Below are 14,439 nucleotides of genomic sequence, written 5' to 3'. Positions count from 1 at the left end.
CCCGGCGACCGCTGGCGTCACGTCCGGCGGCGGGCCGGAAGGGCTCCTCGGGCGGGCGGTGGGCGTGCGTCCGCCGGCGGGCGGCCCCGCCCCGGCAGGTAGCCCCGCCCCTGGAGCGCGCCGCCGGGGGAGGCAGCAGGTGCGGTCCTCTGTGCGGCGGGCGAAGCTAAGCGGGGCCGGGCGGGTGGCGAGCGTGGATGGGAGACCGCAGGGACGGCGTGTGCCGGGGCCGGCCGCCCGCAGGCAGGGCCGGGGAAGCGGGGTGCCGGGGGTGGGACCGGCCCCAGCCTCCGGGGCGGGCTCCTGCTGGGCGCCGGCGGCGCCGGGGTGGGCGTTGAGGCCCTCCCGGGATGGCGTGGCCCCCGCGGAGGGGAGCGAGGCCGGTGCTCCCGGGCCGGGCCTGGCTCGGCCCGCCCGGCCCTCGCTCGGGGCGTGAGGGGAAGGGGAGGGCGGCGAGGAGCGCTGGGCGGGGCTGGCTCCCCGGGGAGGAGCGGGAACGCTGCTCGGAGGTGTAGAGTCTGCTCCAAACCCTCCGCCTCGAGTGCCCTTGCCGGAGCACCCGCCCGGCCTCGCTCTGCGGGTCTGAAGGCGATGCCGCTTCTAGGTGGGGGTAGCGCGGTGCTTTTCTTGCGTGGATATTAACGGGGAGAGCTGGCAAAGCCCGGTTTAGCGGAGGAACATTGAGTTTGCTCTTGAGTTTTGCTGTTCGTGGTGTTGCTGAGGTCTGCATCATCTGTCAGATGTTTTTATTGACAGTGCACGGATAACAGTAAAAGTTATCACAAATATCGCTGTATATCTGCTACTTACAGATGCTAACAGAAAATGAATAAAGATAAACAAATCGATGAAGAAGATGATGACAGCGAGCTGTTTGAAGACTTTACGGAGAATTTTAACCAACTCGAACTGCTGGAGACGCACAGGCATTTGATTCCTGTAGGAACTCAGAGCTGCTGGTCAGGACAGTCTGATGATGATGATGATGAACAGGAAAGAAGTGAGGAGTGGTACGAAATGCAAGAAAAAAAAATGGAGAAAAATCCAGAGAAATTGCTGCTCTGGGCAGCTGAAAACAATCGGGTAAGGCATTTATTCTGTTCATACATATAGCTGACAAGAATGTTATTTTGAGCAGATACCTAGTTTCATCCACAAACAGAAGTTCACCTACACTTTCCTTTATCTCTGAACTATTTTGATCCAGTTTTGCAAGCCACTGTATGTAAAACATCTCCCTCTGTAACCCACACACCCTGAAATATCTCTGGATCCATTAGCTTTCAGAACAAAAGCTTTGATTGTAGTTCAAAGTTAAAGTAACAGCACTCTTCTTAAACTTCTATAAACTGAAAGCACGCTAGGCTCTTTCTTCATGGCAACTGGGGTGGAGAGGGTGTCTCTGACACTTTATTTTCTCAAAAGCTCCATATGCAAATAATGGGTGACTGTTTTCCTATCTTTTTATGGAAAAAAAAAAAAAAGCTTTTTATTCTTGGAAGTGAGTGAGAGATGGCCAAGATTCCTGCTATGTAGCTTATTACACCCTTGTGCACATTTATTTTCATTAATTGCCTTTCCTACGCACACAAGCTCCATCTACAGCCCTGTGGAGGTACTTGTGTCTTCACAGTCAATGGGGAGGTGTAAGGTAAAGGTACTCCTAAGGCATTGCAACTAATGTTCATGTTGTATCTCTTTAAAAACAAAACAAAAAATCCCACCCAAAACAAACAAACAAAAAACCCACAAAAGCCCCCCACCCCAGTAACAATAACTGGTTTCATTTTAAAATTCCTTGTTGCACTTAAGCCTTTTTGAGACTGACAGAAATTGCTTTTCCATAAAACTTCAGAACAGTAAAAGCCATACATCTTGTTTGCCGAGTTTCATATTAAATTATCTGTTTTCTTTAAACAGCTTAGTACAGTGAAGAGGCTCCTTTCCGAAAAGCTGGCTCCAGTTAATGCTCGTGATGAAGATCAGTACACTCCTCTCCATCGAGCCGCCTACAGCGGGCACTTGGACATTGCACATGAATTGGTTGCCCAAGGGGCAGATGTTCATGCGCAGACAGTGGACGGCTGGACGCCTCTGCACAGCGCCTGTAAGTGGAACAATACAAAAGTGGCCGCATTCTTACTTCAGCAGGGTGCAGACATCAACGCGCAGACAAATGGTTTGCTGACACCGTTGCATATCGCTGCAGGAAACAAAAACAGTAGAGAAACCCTTGAACTCTTGCTGATGAATCGCTACGTGAAACCAGACCTGAAAAACAACTTGGATGAAACAGCCCTTGACATTGCTAGGAGGACTGATATATATCACTACCTTTTTGAAATAGTAGAAGACTGCATAAATGCTGTGTCCCCTTAAAAGCTGTGGTTAAGCTTGTGAATTTGAGGTTTGCTGTCTCTCCTTTGTGTTCTGCATGCTCATTAGTGGTGGTCTGTCCCTTTGCAACAAGGTTTTCATTTAAGATACTTTAGTATTCTCCTCAGGCAAAATGTCACTTCTTGCAACTCTGCTGTGAAGCGTTAGGACTGTTATTCAGGGTATTCAGCAAGTCTCAGTAATTTCAGTGAGTCTCCATTTAATTAGTGCAGATTTGGAGGGGCTTTTATAATTGGTCTGTACTGTCAAAGCAGGAAGGAAAACTGGAATATTTACTTGATGTGAAAGAATTCTGGCTTGGTTATGCAGAGTTTATTACAGCTCACTTGAAAATTATTTTTTGAGAAATTTAACTTTTTTAAAACTGCATGAAAGCTCAGAATGAATGTAACTTATTTGGGTGATGCACAAAATGTTTAGTGATCCTGCTGTAAGGCTGCTTATAAAATAAAATATTTAACCCTAGGTATTTTGTTGTCATATTTTTAATTGAAAGCTCAATTATCAATGCAGTTGCCCGTTCATAAATCAAAAGCGTTATTCATAGGATGATAAAGTAGTTTCGGTTTACTTTTTTCCTGGTACTTGTCAAAGAAATTACTTTCTATGAAGATCCTGTTTACTTTTCCCTTGCAAATTAAGTTGAGGAGTAGAGTTTTAATGCCATGGATATGGCATTATTTAGAACAAGTAAACTTCGACTATATGAGGATCAACAGCCAACATACTGTCGTGTCTGATCTAGTTACAGCTAATTTAGTGCAGGACACACTCAACAGTGTTTCTCTTCCACTTTTGAATCCCCAAAGGGAATTCATTCCAACTCAAATATTAGGACATCAGCACAGTTTAAAAACTTCACTGGTATTTTTCCTCAAAATTCCTTAATTTCCAGACCATTCATTTATTTTCTTATTTGACACCTTTTTAATTTGTGATTGCTTGTATTGCTAATCCTAGGCATTCACATCTGAGTTGGGCTTCCAAAAGTTCTGACAGATTTGGCTGCCGTCATTTAACCAGACTCAAGCTGGTGGTGGTGGGTTGGTTGGCTTGTTTCTTAAGATTTTGAGGCCTTTAGCACGCACTCAAGTGCAGTTTCTCTCTGCAGTCATGCCAGCTAGAATCTCACTGGTTTGTAGTGAAGGCTTGGGACCCTTCATCTGAGGCATTCTTATCAGGTCTTAGCACTGAGTACTATTTGGTTTAACTTAGCAGAAAAATGTTAATTAATGCTATACATTTTCACAAGAGACATCATGATTTGCTGCTTCTGTTTGTCAGTTCAGCCTCTCTGCTAGCAAATTAAAAACTCTACAATTTTTAGAGTTGATTTCAGAGTTTAATTTACCTGTGTTACTGTTCACATCAGCTGTATCAGTCTGCATCTCTCCATCTTTCAACTTCTTTTGGAGAATCAACTACCTAGATTATTTATCTATCTGTGAGATGTCCAGTAACGTACACTTCCCAACTTTTTTTTTGTTCCACCTTGGTTCAAGTGTAAGTTTCAGACAAAAATCACTACTAAATGCAAGTATTTAATGAGTGAGGATTTTTAAGTACCAGTATAGTACACCTCAAAACAATTACTCCGAGCAGGTAGATCTTTTTTGATCAATAGTAGTTTTGAAGAATACTGGTAGAACTTCAGCAATGCTGTCAGCCCAGCAGATGATCTGTATTGCATGGGAGTTAGTACACTACAGATATTCCCATGGTAATGGCATGCTGCATGATTTTGACCTTCAACTTTGTCATCTATAATTTAGCAGTGGAGAAACTTGCTTCTCTGTGTTAATGAAATTGAACTGAAAATTGACTGCAAGACCTGAAGTACTGTCACTCTGTATGAAAGCTGTAACAAAACACTTTGTCCTGTGCAGATGCCTGAGTGATCCCAAGCTCCTTCCAGACACCACTAACAGAGCTGAAGCACATTTGTAACAGCAGCAGCAGGGTTGGGTATGTTGGCCCACATCTGGTGCTCTGATCAAGCATCTGTGGAGGGCATCTCCATCACTCGCCTTTCTAGTAGCCCTGTTCAGCACTTCTGTTAGAAAATAGTGAATTGCCTCTGAGCAATGAATGGTACAAAATGATTTTTTAATGCTTATTATTTTGAAAGTTTGGTTTCAGGACATCTGTGGAAGATGAATACACCTTGAAATGCATCAAGGAAAAATACAGAAATGGATTACATCACGCATTTGTGTAACTAGACTTGGTTTGTACCTTATAAATTCTCACTACTGTATGCGAAGTCTTGATTTCAAGGAAGCTACCGTGGGGCAAAGCTCCTGGCCAGGCGAGCGGGACAACTTCCCCATGTGCCCGCCAGCAGCATTATCCATTGACTACTGTAATTACTAGCTGTTCTTCTTTCTCAGAACTTTAACAGTGGCAAAACAAGGAGAGTCAAGTATACTTCAATCCTATAAACAGCATCTCCAGACGCCTCATTTTATGAAAAGCGCTATTAAAACCAAGCTAGTACTTTTGAGTATTAGTAGATCTACATCATGCATCCAAACTGGACTCTTCTGTCTTTATTTCCATCAGTCTGCCATCGCCTCAGGTGAGGATGACAAGGCATCTTTTGACAAGGCAGGCCAGTGGCAACACCCCACAGGGGTACAAAACGTTGGTGATGTGCGTGCCTGCTGCCGGGCGCGGTAACACTGACTGACACAAACGAGGAGTCCTTGATACCTAAGGCAGAACCATTAATAACACCTGGAGCTGTCAACCGCCCTGTGCTCCAAGCCGGCATGAGGTGGCCGTGGCCTGCCGTCCCCTGGGGATGGCGACTGGCCACACCCTGCCTCGAAGGACGCCCCGTTGTGAACCGTGGCCTGTGGAAGGGGTAAAACACCACAAGTGTGTCTTCAAATGGCGGACTCGAGCTGCCCTCCTCCGCACAAGGCTGCGGGCGGAGGTAGGCTCCGCTCCTCAGGAACTCTCGCCCCCGCCGAGGCGCAGCCCCAACATGGCGGAGGGCGGGGAGGGCGGCACGCTCCCGCTCTGCCCCGCGGCCCGCCCCGCCGGGGCGCTGGGCCTCTGCTTCGCCCGCCGTTCCGCCGCCGCGCTCCCTCCAGCCGGCAGCAGGGCAGAGCCGGCCCGCCCCGGCCCGCCCCCGCTCCTGTGGCAACCGGCCCGCCCGGCTCCTACCTGCCCGGGCGTGGTGGCAGCCATGAGGGCGGCGAGTAGGGAGCAGCCGGCGGTGGCGGCCGAGGAGGCGGGCAGCGATGTCCGCGGCGAGGCGGCGGGAGGCGGGCAGCCCTGTGAGCGCGGCGGTCCCCCCGCCCGTTGCGGCCTCCGTTCCCCTTCCCCACCCCGCCCCCCCCCGGCGTGTCCCCTCGGGGGATCCGAGCGTTTCCCCCCGCAGATGCCCCGCGGCTACCTTCCTTGGTGGCCCCTCGCCTCCCCCGGCGCCGCGCACCCCACCGCAGCAGGGGTGTGGGTAGTGCTCTGTCAGGCAGGGACTCCCCTGCCGCCATGAAATGCCCTAATCCCTCTTCAGCTCCTTGGAGATCTCCTTCAGCGAGGACATCTCCTTGGATACCTCCTCCATGCACGGCCCAGCCTTGGGTGTTCGCCATGGGGAGACACGGTGGCCACGTCTCCTCGGGTGCCCTGGGCTGGCCTTGGCTCCTGCGTGGGGGAGACACCTGAGCGTGCTGCGGCCCACCAGCACTGCCCTTTTAGAGTGACCCACCATGGCCCTGTCGTGGGGAATTGCTCCATGTTGGGGAGCCTGGCTGAACACTACCGAATATTTGTAAATGCTTTGTCCTGAAGTGTATTAAAGACAGAAGTAGAGCAGCATAAGATGACATTGCATTCAGCAAAGACCTTTTGGGGGGTTTTCAGGGGGTAGCATTCAGGGGATTTAAAATAACTGGTTCTTTTGTAATATGTTTTACTAGCAGGGAAGAAGTTTGTGTATGTTGAGCCATCTAGGAGAGTTAAAGAAATACTTGAAGAAGAGCTTTATTTTCGGAAAGAAGCATGCCAAGTTAAACATCCAGCTGCAGGTAATCCTCCTTATCAGCAAATGACAAGTGTTTGTCAGGGCAAATGAAATATAAATTGTTTTGAGGAACTGTGGCAAAATTATTATTTTAAAAAAACAGCCCAGAACATTTCTGTAATAGCCTGTGGAACATTTAGAAACAGAAGAATTGCATATAGTCTTAATTACTTTTTTTTTTTTTTGTCTGAAATTATGGGACCATAGAGAACATGGATAATTCCATATGATCTATCAGTTTAATAAACCGGAAACAAATGCCAAGCAGTAGGAATGTTTTGTTACCTTTTTCTTTGAAAGAAGCACTGTAGTTATTATAATACTTTGTCCCCTTCCGCTGTTCAAAACTGAAGTTAGTGTTGAAAAGAACGAGTTGAGGTAAGAATGGTAAGGGTACATAAAGGACAGGAAAACAGTGAAAAAATTAGAAAATCAGTCTGTTTAGGCAGCTTAAAGGTTATGGAGAGACTTGATTACAGTAGGCAAATGAAGAAATGGACATTTAAGAGGGAGCAAGGTGTTTGGTCTAGCTAAACTATTAAAAGTTCTGAGACCTGGAAGTAAAAATGAGGTAAGATCAGAGTAGAAATAATTAGCAGTTTTTAACAAAAAGAGAACTTAATGCTGGAACAATTTAACAAAGATCACTTAGATTCACCATTTTTAATACACATTTTAAATATTTTGCACTTAAACTATTAGCCCTGGTCCAAGCTCATTTGCTAGTCTTGGTGCTGGAATGAGCCTGAAGCCATGTGACCCATGTAAGACAAAACTTACATCATGCTGGTGGTCTCTTGCAGCCATAAGATCTATTAATCTAATAATAGAAAATAAATTTTCAGAAGTTTGTAATGCTTAAGGATAGTTCATCTTATCTTTTTGACTACTAGGTCTTATTGCCTTTATCAGCCAAGCCATTGTATTTTATTAGGCACCCCTCTGTATAGTCCACTGAGTAAAGCTGTTTATTCCACAGCTTCCCTCATTAGTTTGTTCTAGTGGTTGGTGTATTAAAAAAAAAAAGCCTGTTTAATAATTTGGATTTGCATGATTCAGCTCCTTGCTTTTCTTAGATATATAATAGTGCCTTTTTTAGTATCCAGGATTTTCCTCCAGAGAAGGTATATACACATATATTTGGTTTTGGCTCTTTATGTACTCTCACCAATTGTTTTGCCTCCTCTTTTAAAATGTGAATACCAAATCCAATCATGGTATTTCAGTATTTGTATCACTAGTAGCCTGTAGAGAGAATCATCTACTTATTTTAGAGCTACATTAGAGCTAACGTTAGCACTAGGACCTTGAACTGTTTGTCAGCTGTTACTCCCAAATCCATGATGCTTTTGCTCCACAATACACAGTTCCCATTCTGTAGCCCCACATTCTCTTCCATAGAGTAAAGCTATTCCTTGGTTATATTAAGCTGCATTTTGTTGGAATAAGCCCACCACTGTATCTCCTAATCATTACATTCTCCACAAATGTAGTAAGGGCATTTTTGCCTTTGTTTCCAAATTTGGAAAATTTTGAAAGAAGTCTTTATGTTTTCTCTTATGTAGGATTGAGACCCAAGTCTAAACTCACTCAAAATGAATTTAAAACAGTTGGATTAACAGACAAAAATGTACATAAGCTAGGTGATGTAATCAGTATCCTGTCAGATGTAAAGACCATTTGAACTTGCAACTCCATTACTGTGATTAGGCTCCTTAGGCATTTACGGCACACACCTGCAAATGAACTACTTATGTAGGCTCTGTTTATAGTAAATGGAGAGAAAAAGGCACTTTGAAAACATAATTCTACTGACTTGTCCTAGATACCTACCATTGCAGGTGTTTTGTTCTAAAAGTGCCTGTTCTTTTCCTATTGACTGTAAAAGGGTTCTGGACAAGTAGCTGAACTGCAGATGTTAACACTGGTCTGCTCAATCTGCTCATGGGTCTAATGTTACTAAGAGCTGAATCCAACTATATTTCACTGCGTTCATCTGCCAGTGGATCAAAATTGTCTAGAATATTTCAGTTTGATTGTATGAATGGATGCTACCATATATGTTCTCATGGTTGCTGGGGAGCACCCCAATGAAATGTATGTTCCAAAGGCTTAAAGTACTAAAGATAATACAGAAACACTACCAAAAATTCATTATAGGAATGTATAATATGGATGTATAACAAGCTCAATGTATAAATGGTATGTATAGCATAATGTTATATGCATAGCATAACAATGCTGTGTATAATAAGGTCAAATAGATGCTGGTGCACAGATAATTCAGCAAGTACCTAGTTCCTTTTTCATCTGTATACATCTGGAGAATTAGAGATGCTCCCTAAGTGGCCTGGGCTCTGATAAACAACAATTGTCAGGTTGGATGGTTACTGATTTACACAGTTTAGGTTATTAGTAAGTTCGTTGTTTTACATAAATTAGATGATTCCTAAATTGTGACCTTTCCACAAAATAAATTAGCTTTTTTGTTTTGTTTTGGTGGTGTTGGTTTTGGTTTGGGTTTTTGTTGGGGTTTTTTTTGGGGGGTGGTGGTTTTTTTGTTGTTGTTCTGCTTTCTTTTTATGAGGGCATTTGGTATTCCAGTATGACCAACAAATCATGCTGGATGCATCGATGGTATTACTGCTATTTCTTATACATTATAGATCAGCTACATCCTGCTTCAGTTAGGAGCCTAGCAGTCCTAAGCTGTTCTACAGACAGTAGAGAGCGTCATATACCTTCAGCAATCTGAATTGCTCTCTGAGGATGTCAATCTCTTTTCATTAACTATAGAGGAAAATGATAGTGTTCTGCTTAACTACTTCTAATTACTGTATAGACCAAAGGGACTGTCTTTTAAAAGTTACATTAATTCGAGAACAAGTTGAAGTAATCAGTTATAATGGTATTATTTTGACAAATTATTAACAGTGGCTCTGGAAGGAATTTGGAGCGTGAAAAAGAATTTCTCCATTGGAAGCCTGAAACCAGTGTCACAGGACAGAAACGGTTTACTTTTACAGCCTCGATTCTACTCAAGGCATGCAGGAATGAAAAGTAAGAGTCAATAATAAGAAACTTTCACTATAACACCTCATTTTAAAGTTGCAGGGTAATACTACTTTATAATTCATAGACATCTCACAGGACTGCAGATTACCTTATATGGTCTTACAGTAATCACGTCTGGGTATCTTTCTGCAGAGCTAACCAACCTCTTCCTTTAGTAAGTAGCCAACAGACTTGAAATCTTTGCATAAGAAATCTGTTTAGGACTGCTATGTTGAGTCACATTATTTCATGTTGTGAAACCTTTTGTAAATGTGTGAAACAATCACTTGTTTCCTGCTGATAGGTGGTGAGTGTTGGGTTTGTGTACATAATGAACCTTACTTGCCTTTCTTAACATCCAACCTTAAAAAATTCAAACGTTTGGAAAAGGCCTCCTTCAACACACCTCCTGAAAAGCGATTGATCTAGGTACCATTTCAGGCATTTTAGCGTTTGCCTGCAATGGTCAGCTGGTGCTCTGGGGCATGTATTTCCTTCTTTACAGTCTGTGGAGTGTGGCTTTTGTGGAGCAGACCTGTTCCTTATGAGCTGGTGGATTTTAGCATAGCCTTCTCAATGTGCCCATCTTCCAGCCCTAAGGAAACACGGAGTTCATTAGCTCCGTAAGAGGAATATTGTTAGTGCCATGAGCTTGCATAATATGTGAACTCAGCATATTTTGCCGTTAAATGAAGCTTGTTCTCATATTTTCAGGGGCTAGTGGTTTAAAAATACAACTAGCTGCTTGACTAGCACCTCTTTCTTCCTATCTTGATCTTGTGAGCTCTGGAGATAGTGGGATCTTAGTTACAACAGCAGCATGAATTAAGTTATTGCTAGTATAAGAAGCATTTAACCAGTACAGCCTTCTGCCATGGCTGCCTTTACTGTAGAAGTAGTACTTATAGGAATATTTTGATTATAGAGCAGGCCTAATCTATGCTAGGTATTAACTGCAGTTACTTCTGGTAATGTACTTAAACCAAGAAAATTTTAGCCACACTGTGGAAAATACAACCAAAGAATGCCTCAGAGTTTGGAGACATTGGCCGAACTCATGTACCTGAGGCTTCTAGTGAAGGCACACAGAGTTTTCAAAGATCTGATCTCCTCTGATCTTCCTGTTAAGATCTGTGAGAGAAGCACAGCTTTAAAACAAAGCAGTTTATTGAAATTGATTTAGGTGCTGAAATTTGTGGGATCTGTTGGTTTTCCTTTAGGAATTTAGATGTACCTTCATTCCTAAGGACTGCTGCTAGACACAAGGGGTGCTCTCCTCACTAGCTATACTGCCTGTTTTGCAGCAGAATAGGCAGGTAACATGAGAGAAGGGGTGGCAGAAAAGAAACAAGACAGGAGAAAAACTGGAAGCAATCTGGCTTCAGCTTCTGTACTCACCAAACCATGTCCATTCACACACCCTCTTCTGTGTAAGGAACTGGGAAAGAAATGAGGCGGGAATATACTAATTGGGAGATGGAGTAGGTACAGGCTACGGAAATGGACAAAAAAGAAGAGGGGTTTCTAGAGGGAAGGTGAGCCTACTGTGTTTAGTGCTAGAAGGAAAGGCACCAGCAAAAGGAAAAGGAAGAAGCACAGACAAGGGGAATGAAAGAGGAGACGTAGAACAGAAGGTCGGGAATTCCTGAAGGAAACAGGAGAGAGGAGAATACAGTTCAGCAACGCAGAGATAGAAATGGTAAGAAATGAAGGGAAAAGATATAGGAGAAATAAGTAGAAGAGAGAAAAAGAAAAAAAAAATATACCCGTGTTGCTGAATTTACTGAAGTTAATGCATTTATTTTTGCCTCTCCCTTTTACTGCCTTTCCCTAAAAGTGACTAGTGGTTTGGGGGCTCACTATGTGGTGTCTCACCCATCCTTAGAGCGGATCTTGTTTTTCTTACAGATTGCTGAACTTTAGTGCTGTGAAGACCCGTGCCTGTTTTGATGTGTCAAATCAAACATTAAAATGACTAGCTGCCTTTGGAAATGTAGATCTGTATTTCTAAGATTTTGAAGAAAGTTCTGCTTGGATAGGGAGCTATTTCCTTTGGTTTTTTATTCATATCCTCATGCTGCTTTTTAATCTGATGTTGTAGTAGCCAAATCTGATCCATATCTCAGCCAGTGATGAAGATGTCACACTCCAAAGATTAAAAAATGTTCTTGCTGACAAAAACGTGCTAGTGTGAAACTTGACATTTTCATAGGCTTCTCTGTTGCAAAGTGATTCTAAGTTCCAGCAGAAGATGGTAATGTAATTGAAGGCCTTAAAATGCCTTAGGCTGAGTCCATTCATTAAACTGAGCAGTTCCGAAGCCAAGAGTTTGTGATTTGATATCTAGCCTGATTTAATAAAAGTTTAACATAAATAAGCCTCCCTATATGTGTCTTTATATATGTAAGAGTTATCATAGTGTCAAAGAACCACAGAGGCAGCATGGAACCTGAAATAACCTGTCACTTAACTCTCACTCTTAATCATTATTACAGTGAGGTAATACCAAATGATCATTAGTTTGTTTTGTGTTATCACACCATTTAGGAAACAAATGTGGATCCTTCTAGGTACTGTATAAAACCAGAACAAAAAATAGCTTTGAAAGGTCATGGATGATTGGAGGAGGTACCAGAGACAGGAGTGGCATTTGCAGCTACAGGATAGCTTCAGCGCTCTGGTAGCAGACAAGAGGCTGGAAGCTCTCTCCAGGAAAGCATCTGAGCTGGCTGAGCCTGAACCACGCAGGAGGAAGTGAAGAGTGATAGTAGTTGGAGACTCCCTGCTGTGGAGATGGAAGCTCCCATTTGCTGCCCCAGCATGCTGTCTGAGGAGGTTTGTTGGGGGGCTGAGATCTGGGATGATGTGGAGAGCATGCTGAGTCTTGTCTGGGCCTCAGACTTTTACTCCCTGCTGCTCTTCCACATGGTCACCAACGATACTGCCAGGGAAGAGATGCAGCGTATCGAGCATGACTACATTGCTGTAGGGCGAGTCAAAGACAGAGGTGCCCAGGTGGTTTCTCCTCAGTCCTACTGGTGAGGGGGTAGGGCTGGAGGAATGGATGGATCCTGTAGGTCAACTATTGTTTGCACAGCTGGTGCTGAAAATGGGGAGTCGGCTTTTATGACTATGGGATGTCCCCTCTTTGAGGACTAAGGACTGCTAGGAAGAGATGAGATTCACCTCAACAAGTGGGGCAAAAGCTGTGTTTGTACCGTATCTGGAAGGATCCATGATTGTTTCCTAAGTGCTGTGATAGCACAGGAAATACATAGCAGTGATCACTTGCCTGGCCAACCTGGGGAGGAGAACTGTAAGTAGGAGTGACAGGGGAGGGAGATGACAACCCATGATCAAGTGAGGAGGTGGTGGACTAGGTTGGTAGGCATGATATTTCCTGTCTTCATGTTTAACAATCTAACTTAACAACAAATCTTTGCCGTATTTCTAGAATAATCGTAGCACATTCTTTTCCAAATTAATAATACTTAGCACTTACCCTACAGTTTTCATTGCCAGAATTCTTCCCAGACATCCCTCCAGCACATTTGTGGGATAAACAAGTGTTACGATATTTTTAAAGGAGGGAATTGTATTGTACAGTGAAAAAAATGAACTAGGACTGATGGATAATTTAAAATCAGAGTTGAAGAGTTCCTTGTTCCCAGTGCTAACCCAGACTGATAATTCACATCTTTCCTAAGGTGTGATCCTAAGAGGTGGAGACGGGATTTGTTTCTGGGGCTCTCAGATCCGGAGGAAGTATCTAAACCACACTGAATATTGTTAAAAAGGGAGTCTCAGTGACAACTTTGTGAAGCTAGACTTTATTTTCCTTTGCTTTTTTTAAAATTATCTGTGAGTGAAATGGGATGTTTGTTTTTTGCTTGCCTGGAACTCTTCTCTGACACTAAAATAGTTTGGTTTTATTTTTATATCAATGAGAAGGGGGAAAAAAAAAAACCCTTAGTTGGCTCCGAGCCAACACTTTTCAGCATTTCCATTCGACTTCTAAATGATAAAAATTATTTGCACTGAAAATTGCACCTGAGGCACTAGAGGAGTAGCTGCTTTTGAAAACATTATTCTCACTTTTTAGAGGCAAATTTTATCATGAACCACACAATAATATTTGAAAACCACTGGGTTTTCAGATAGAGGCTTTGATTAAGCTTGTTGCATCTCACTTCTGCTCCTTGCTTAATTTTTATTCTACTCCCCTCCCCCTGCTTTCTCATTCTTAGTAATTTGGTTTTCATGATCTTGTTTTAAAATTTTCCAAATGAAAAGACTTTCTGGGTCTATCCTGGATTCCTCCACTAGCTCAGTTTTGCTGCAACAAAGGCAGATTTGTGAATCTCATTTGTGCCTTTGCTCCCTCTTCCTTTTTGTGCAACCTTGTACAACAGAGAAATGTCTTTTAGATCTTTTCTGCTGAATATTTTATTTCAGTTATGAGGCTTGGGTAGTTCTTAGCTAGTCCAATATATTCATGTTCATGACCTTTTTATGAGTCTCATCTTTCGTTTCAATAAAACTAAGCAATTTGTTTAAATATAATAACATTGCATAATATTATAGTAATGGTATTAATATTATTATGTTTATTATATATTTATAATATTTTATTAAATGGGGTTTTGGATTATTTAAATTAACCGTGCTCACATTTTATCATAGTGATTTTTTACTGTCTAACTTCAGCTACCCTTTTCTCTTAGTCTTTTAATATGATTTTATTTCAAAATGAACACTGCTGTTTTGAAAAACAGATGTTATCATTGCTTCCATGTATTAATAACAGTGTTCAAACACTGACATCTTTCAAAGGCTACATCTACATTATCAAGCAATGAAGCACAATAGGGAGGGGTCAAGTTATTAAAGCAATTGATGTTGAGAGCCCCATAACTAGACTATACATGGTTTAGGAGATTTACTTCAAATTAGAG

At 42.9% G+C, this 14,439-nt stretch overlaps 2 protein-coding genes across 5 annotated transcripts; both read left to right on the top strand.

Annotated features, from left to right (window-relative positions):
* Nucleotides 1-21: 21 nt before the first annotated feature.
* Nucleotides 22-2,862, top strand: ANKRD49 (ankyrin repeat domain 49). Of its 3 annotated transcripts, none has more exons than XM_075491095.1 (3): nt 22-139; nt 813-1,083; nt 1,921-2,862. In XM_075491095.1, exons 2-3 carry the CDS (start codon nt 826-828, stop codon nt 2,377-2,379), a joined length of 717 nt encoding a protein of 238 aa, XP_075347210.1. In that variant the 5' UTR covers nt 22-139; nt 813-825; the 3' UTR covers nt 2,380-2,862. The 3 variants fall into 3 exon arrangements, with proteins under 3 accessions (XP_075347210.1, XP_075347211.1, XP_075347209.1); XM_075491096.1 differs by lacking the exon at nt 22-139 and adding an exon at nt 512-618; XM_075491094.1 differs by lacking the exon at nt 22-139 and adding an exon at nt 524-722.
* A 2,635-nt stretch (nt 2,863-5,497) lies between these two features.
* On the top strand, nt 5,498-11,788 carry C1H11orf97 (chromosome 1 C11orf97 homolog). Of its 2 annotated transcripts, XM_075492022.1 has the most exons (4): nt 5,498-5,681; nt 6,327-6,434; nt 9,365-9,490; nt 11,393-11,788. In XM_075492022.1, exons 1-4 carry the CDS (start codon nt 5,591-5,593, stop codon nt 11,398-11,400), a joined length of 333 nt encoding a protein of 110 aa, XP_075348137.1. In that variant the 5' UTR covers nt 5,498-5,590; the 3' UTR covers nt 11,401-11,788. The 2 variants fall into 2 exon arrangements, with proteins under 2 accessions (XP_075348137.1, XP_075348136.1); XM_075492021.1 differs by lacking the exon at nt 11,393-11,788 and having other exon boundaries at nt 9,365-9,504.
* Nucleotides 11,789-14,439: the final 2,651 nt, after the last annotated feature.

The sequence above is a fragment of the Mycteria americana genome, chromosome 1 (genome assembly GCF_035582795.1).
Source record: "Mycteria americana isolate JAX WOST 10 ecotype Jacksonville Zoo and Gardens chromosome 1, USCA_MyAme_1.0, whole genome shotgun sequence".
NCBI classification, from domain to species: domain Eukaryota; kingdom Metazoa; phylum Chordata; class Aves; order Ciconiiformes; family Ciconiidae; genus Mycteria; species Mycteria americana.
Note: the sequence above shows the minus strand (reverse complement) of the source record. Positions and strands in the feature narration are given on the sequence as shown.

Coding starts and splice junctions, on each gene's coding strand:
- ANKRD49 (XM_075491095.1), top strand. CDS start 826: ATGAATAAAGATAAACAAATCGATGAAGAAGATGATGACAGCGAGCTG. Junction 1,084..1,920: donor GGGCAGCTGAAAACAATCGG/GTAAGGCATTTA, acceptor TTCTTTAAACAG/CTTAGTACAGTGAAGAGGCT.
- C1H11orf97 (XM_075492021.1), top strand. CDS start 5,591: ATGAGGGCGGCGAGTAGGGAGCAGCCGGCGGTGGCGGCCGAGGAGGCG. Junction 5,682..6,326: donor GGCGGGAGGCGGGCAGCCCT/GTGAGCGCGGCG, acceptor ATGTTTTACTAG/CAGGGAAGAAGTTTGTGTAT. Junction 6,435..9,364: donor AGTTAAACATCCAGCTGCAG/GTAATCCTCCTT, acceptor AATTATTAACAG/TGGCTCTGGAAGGAATTTGG.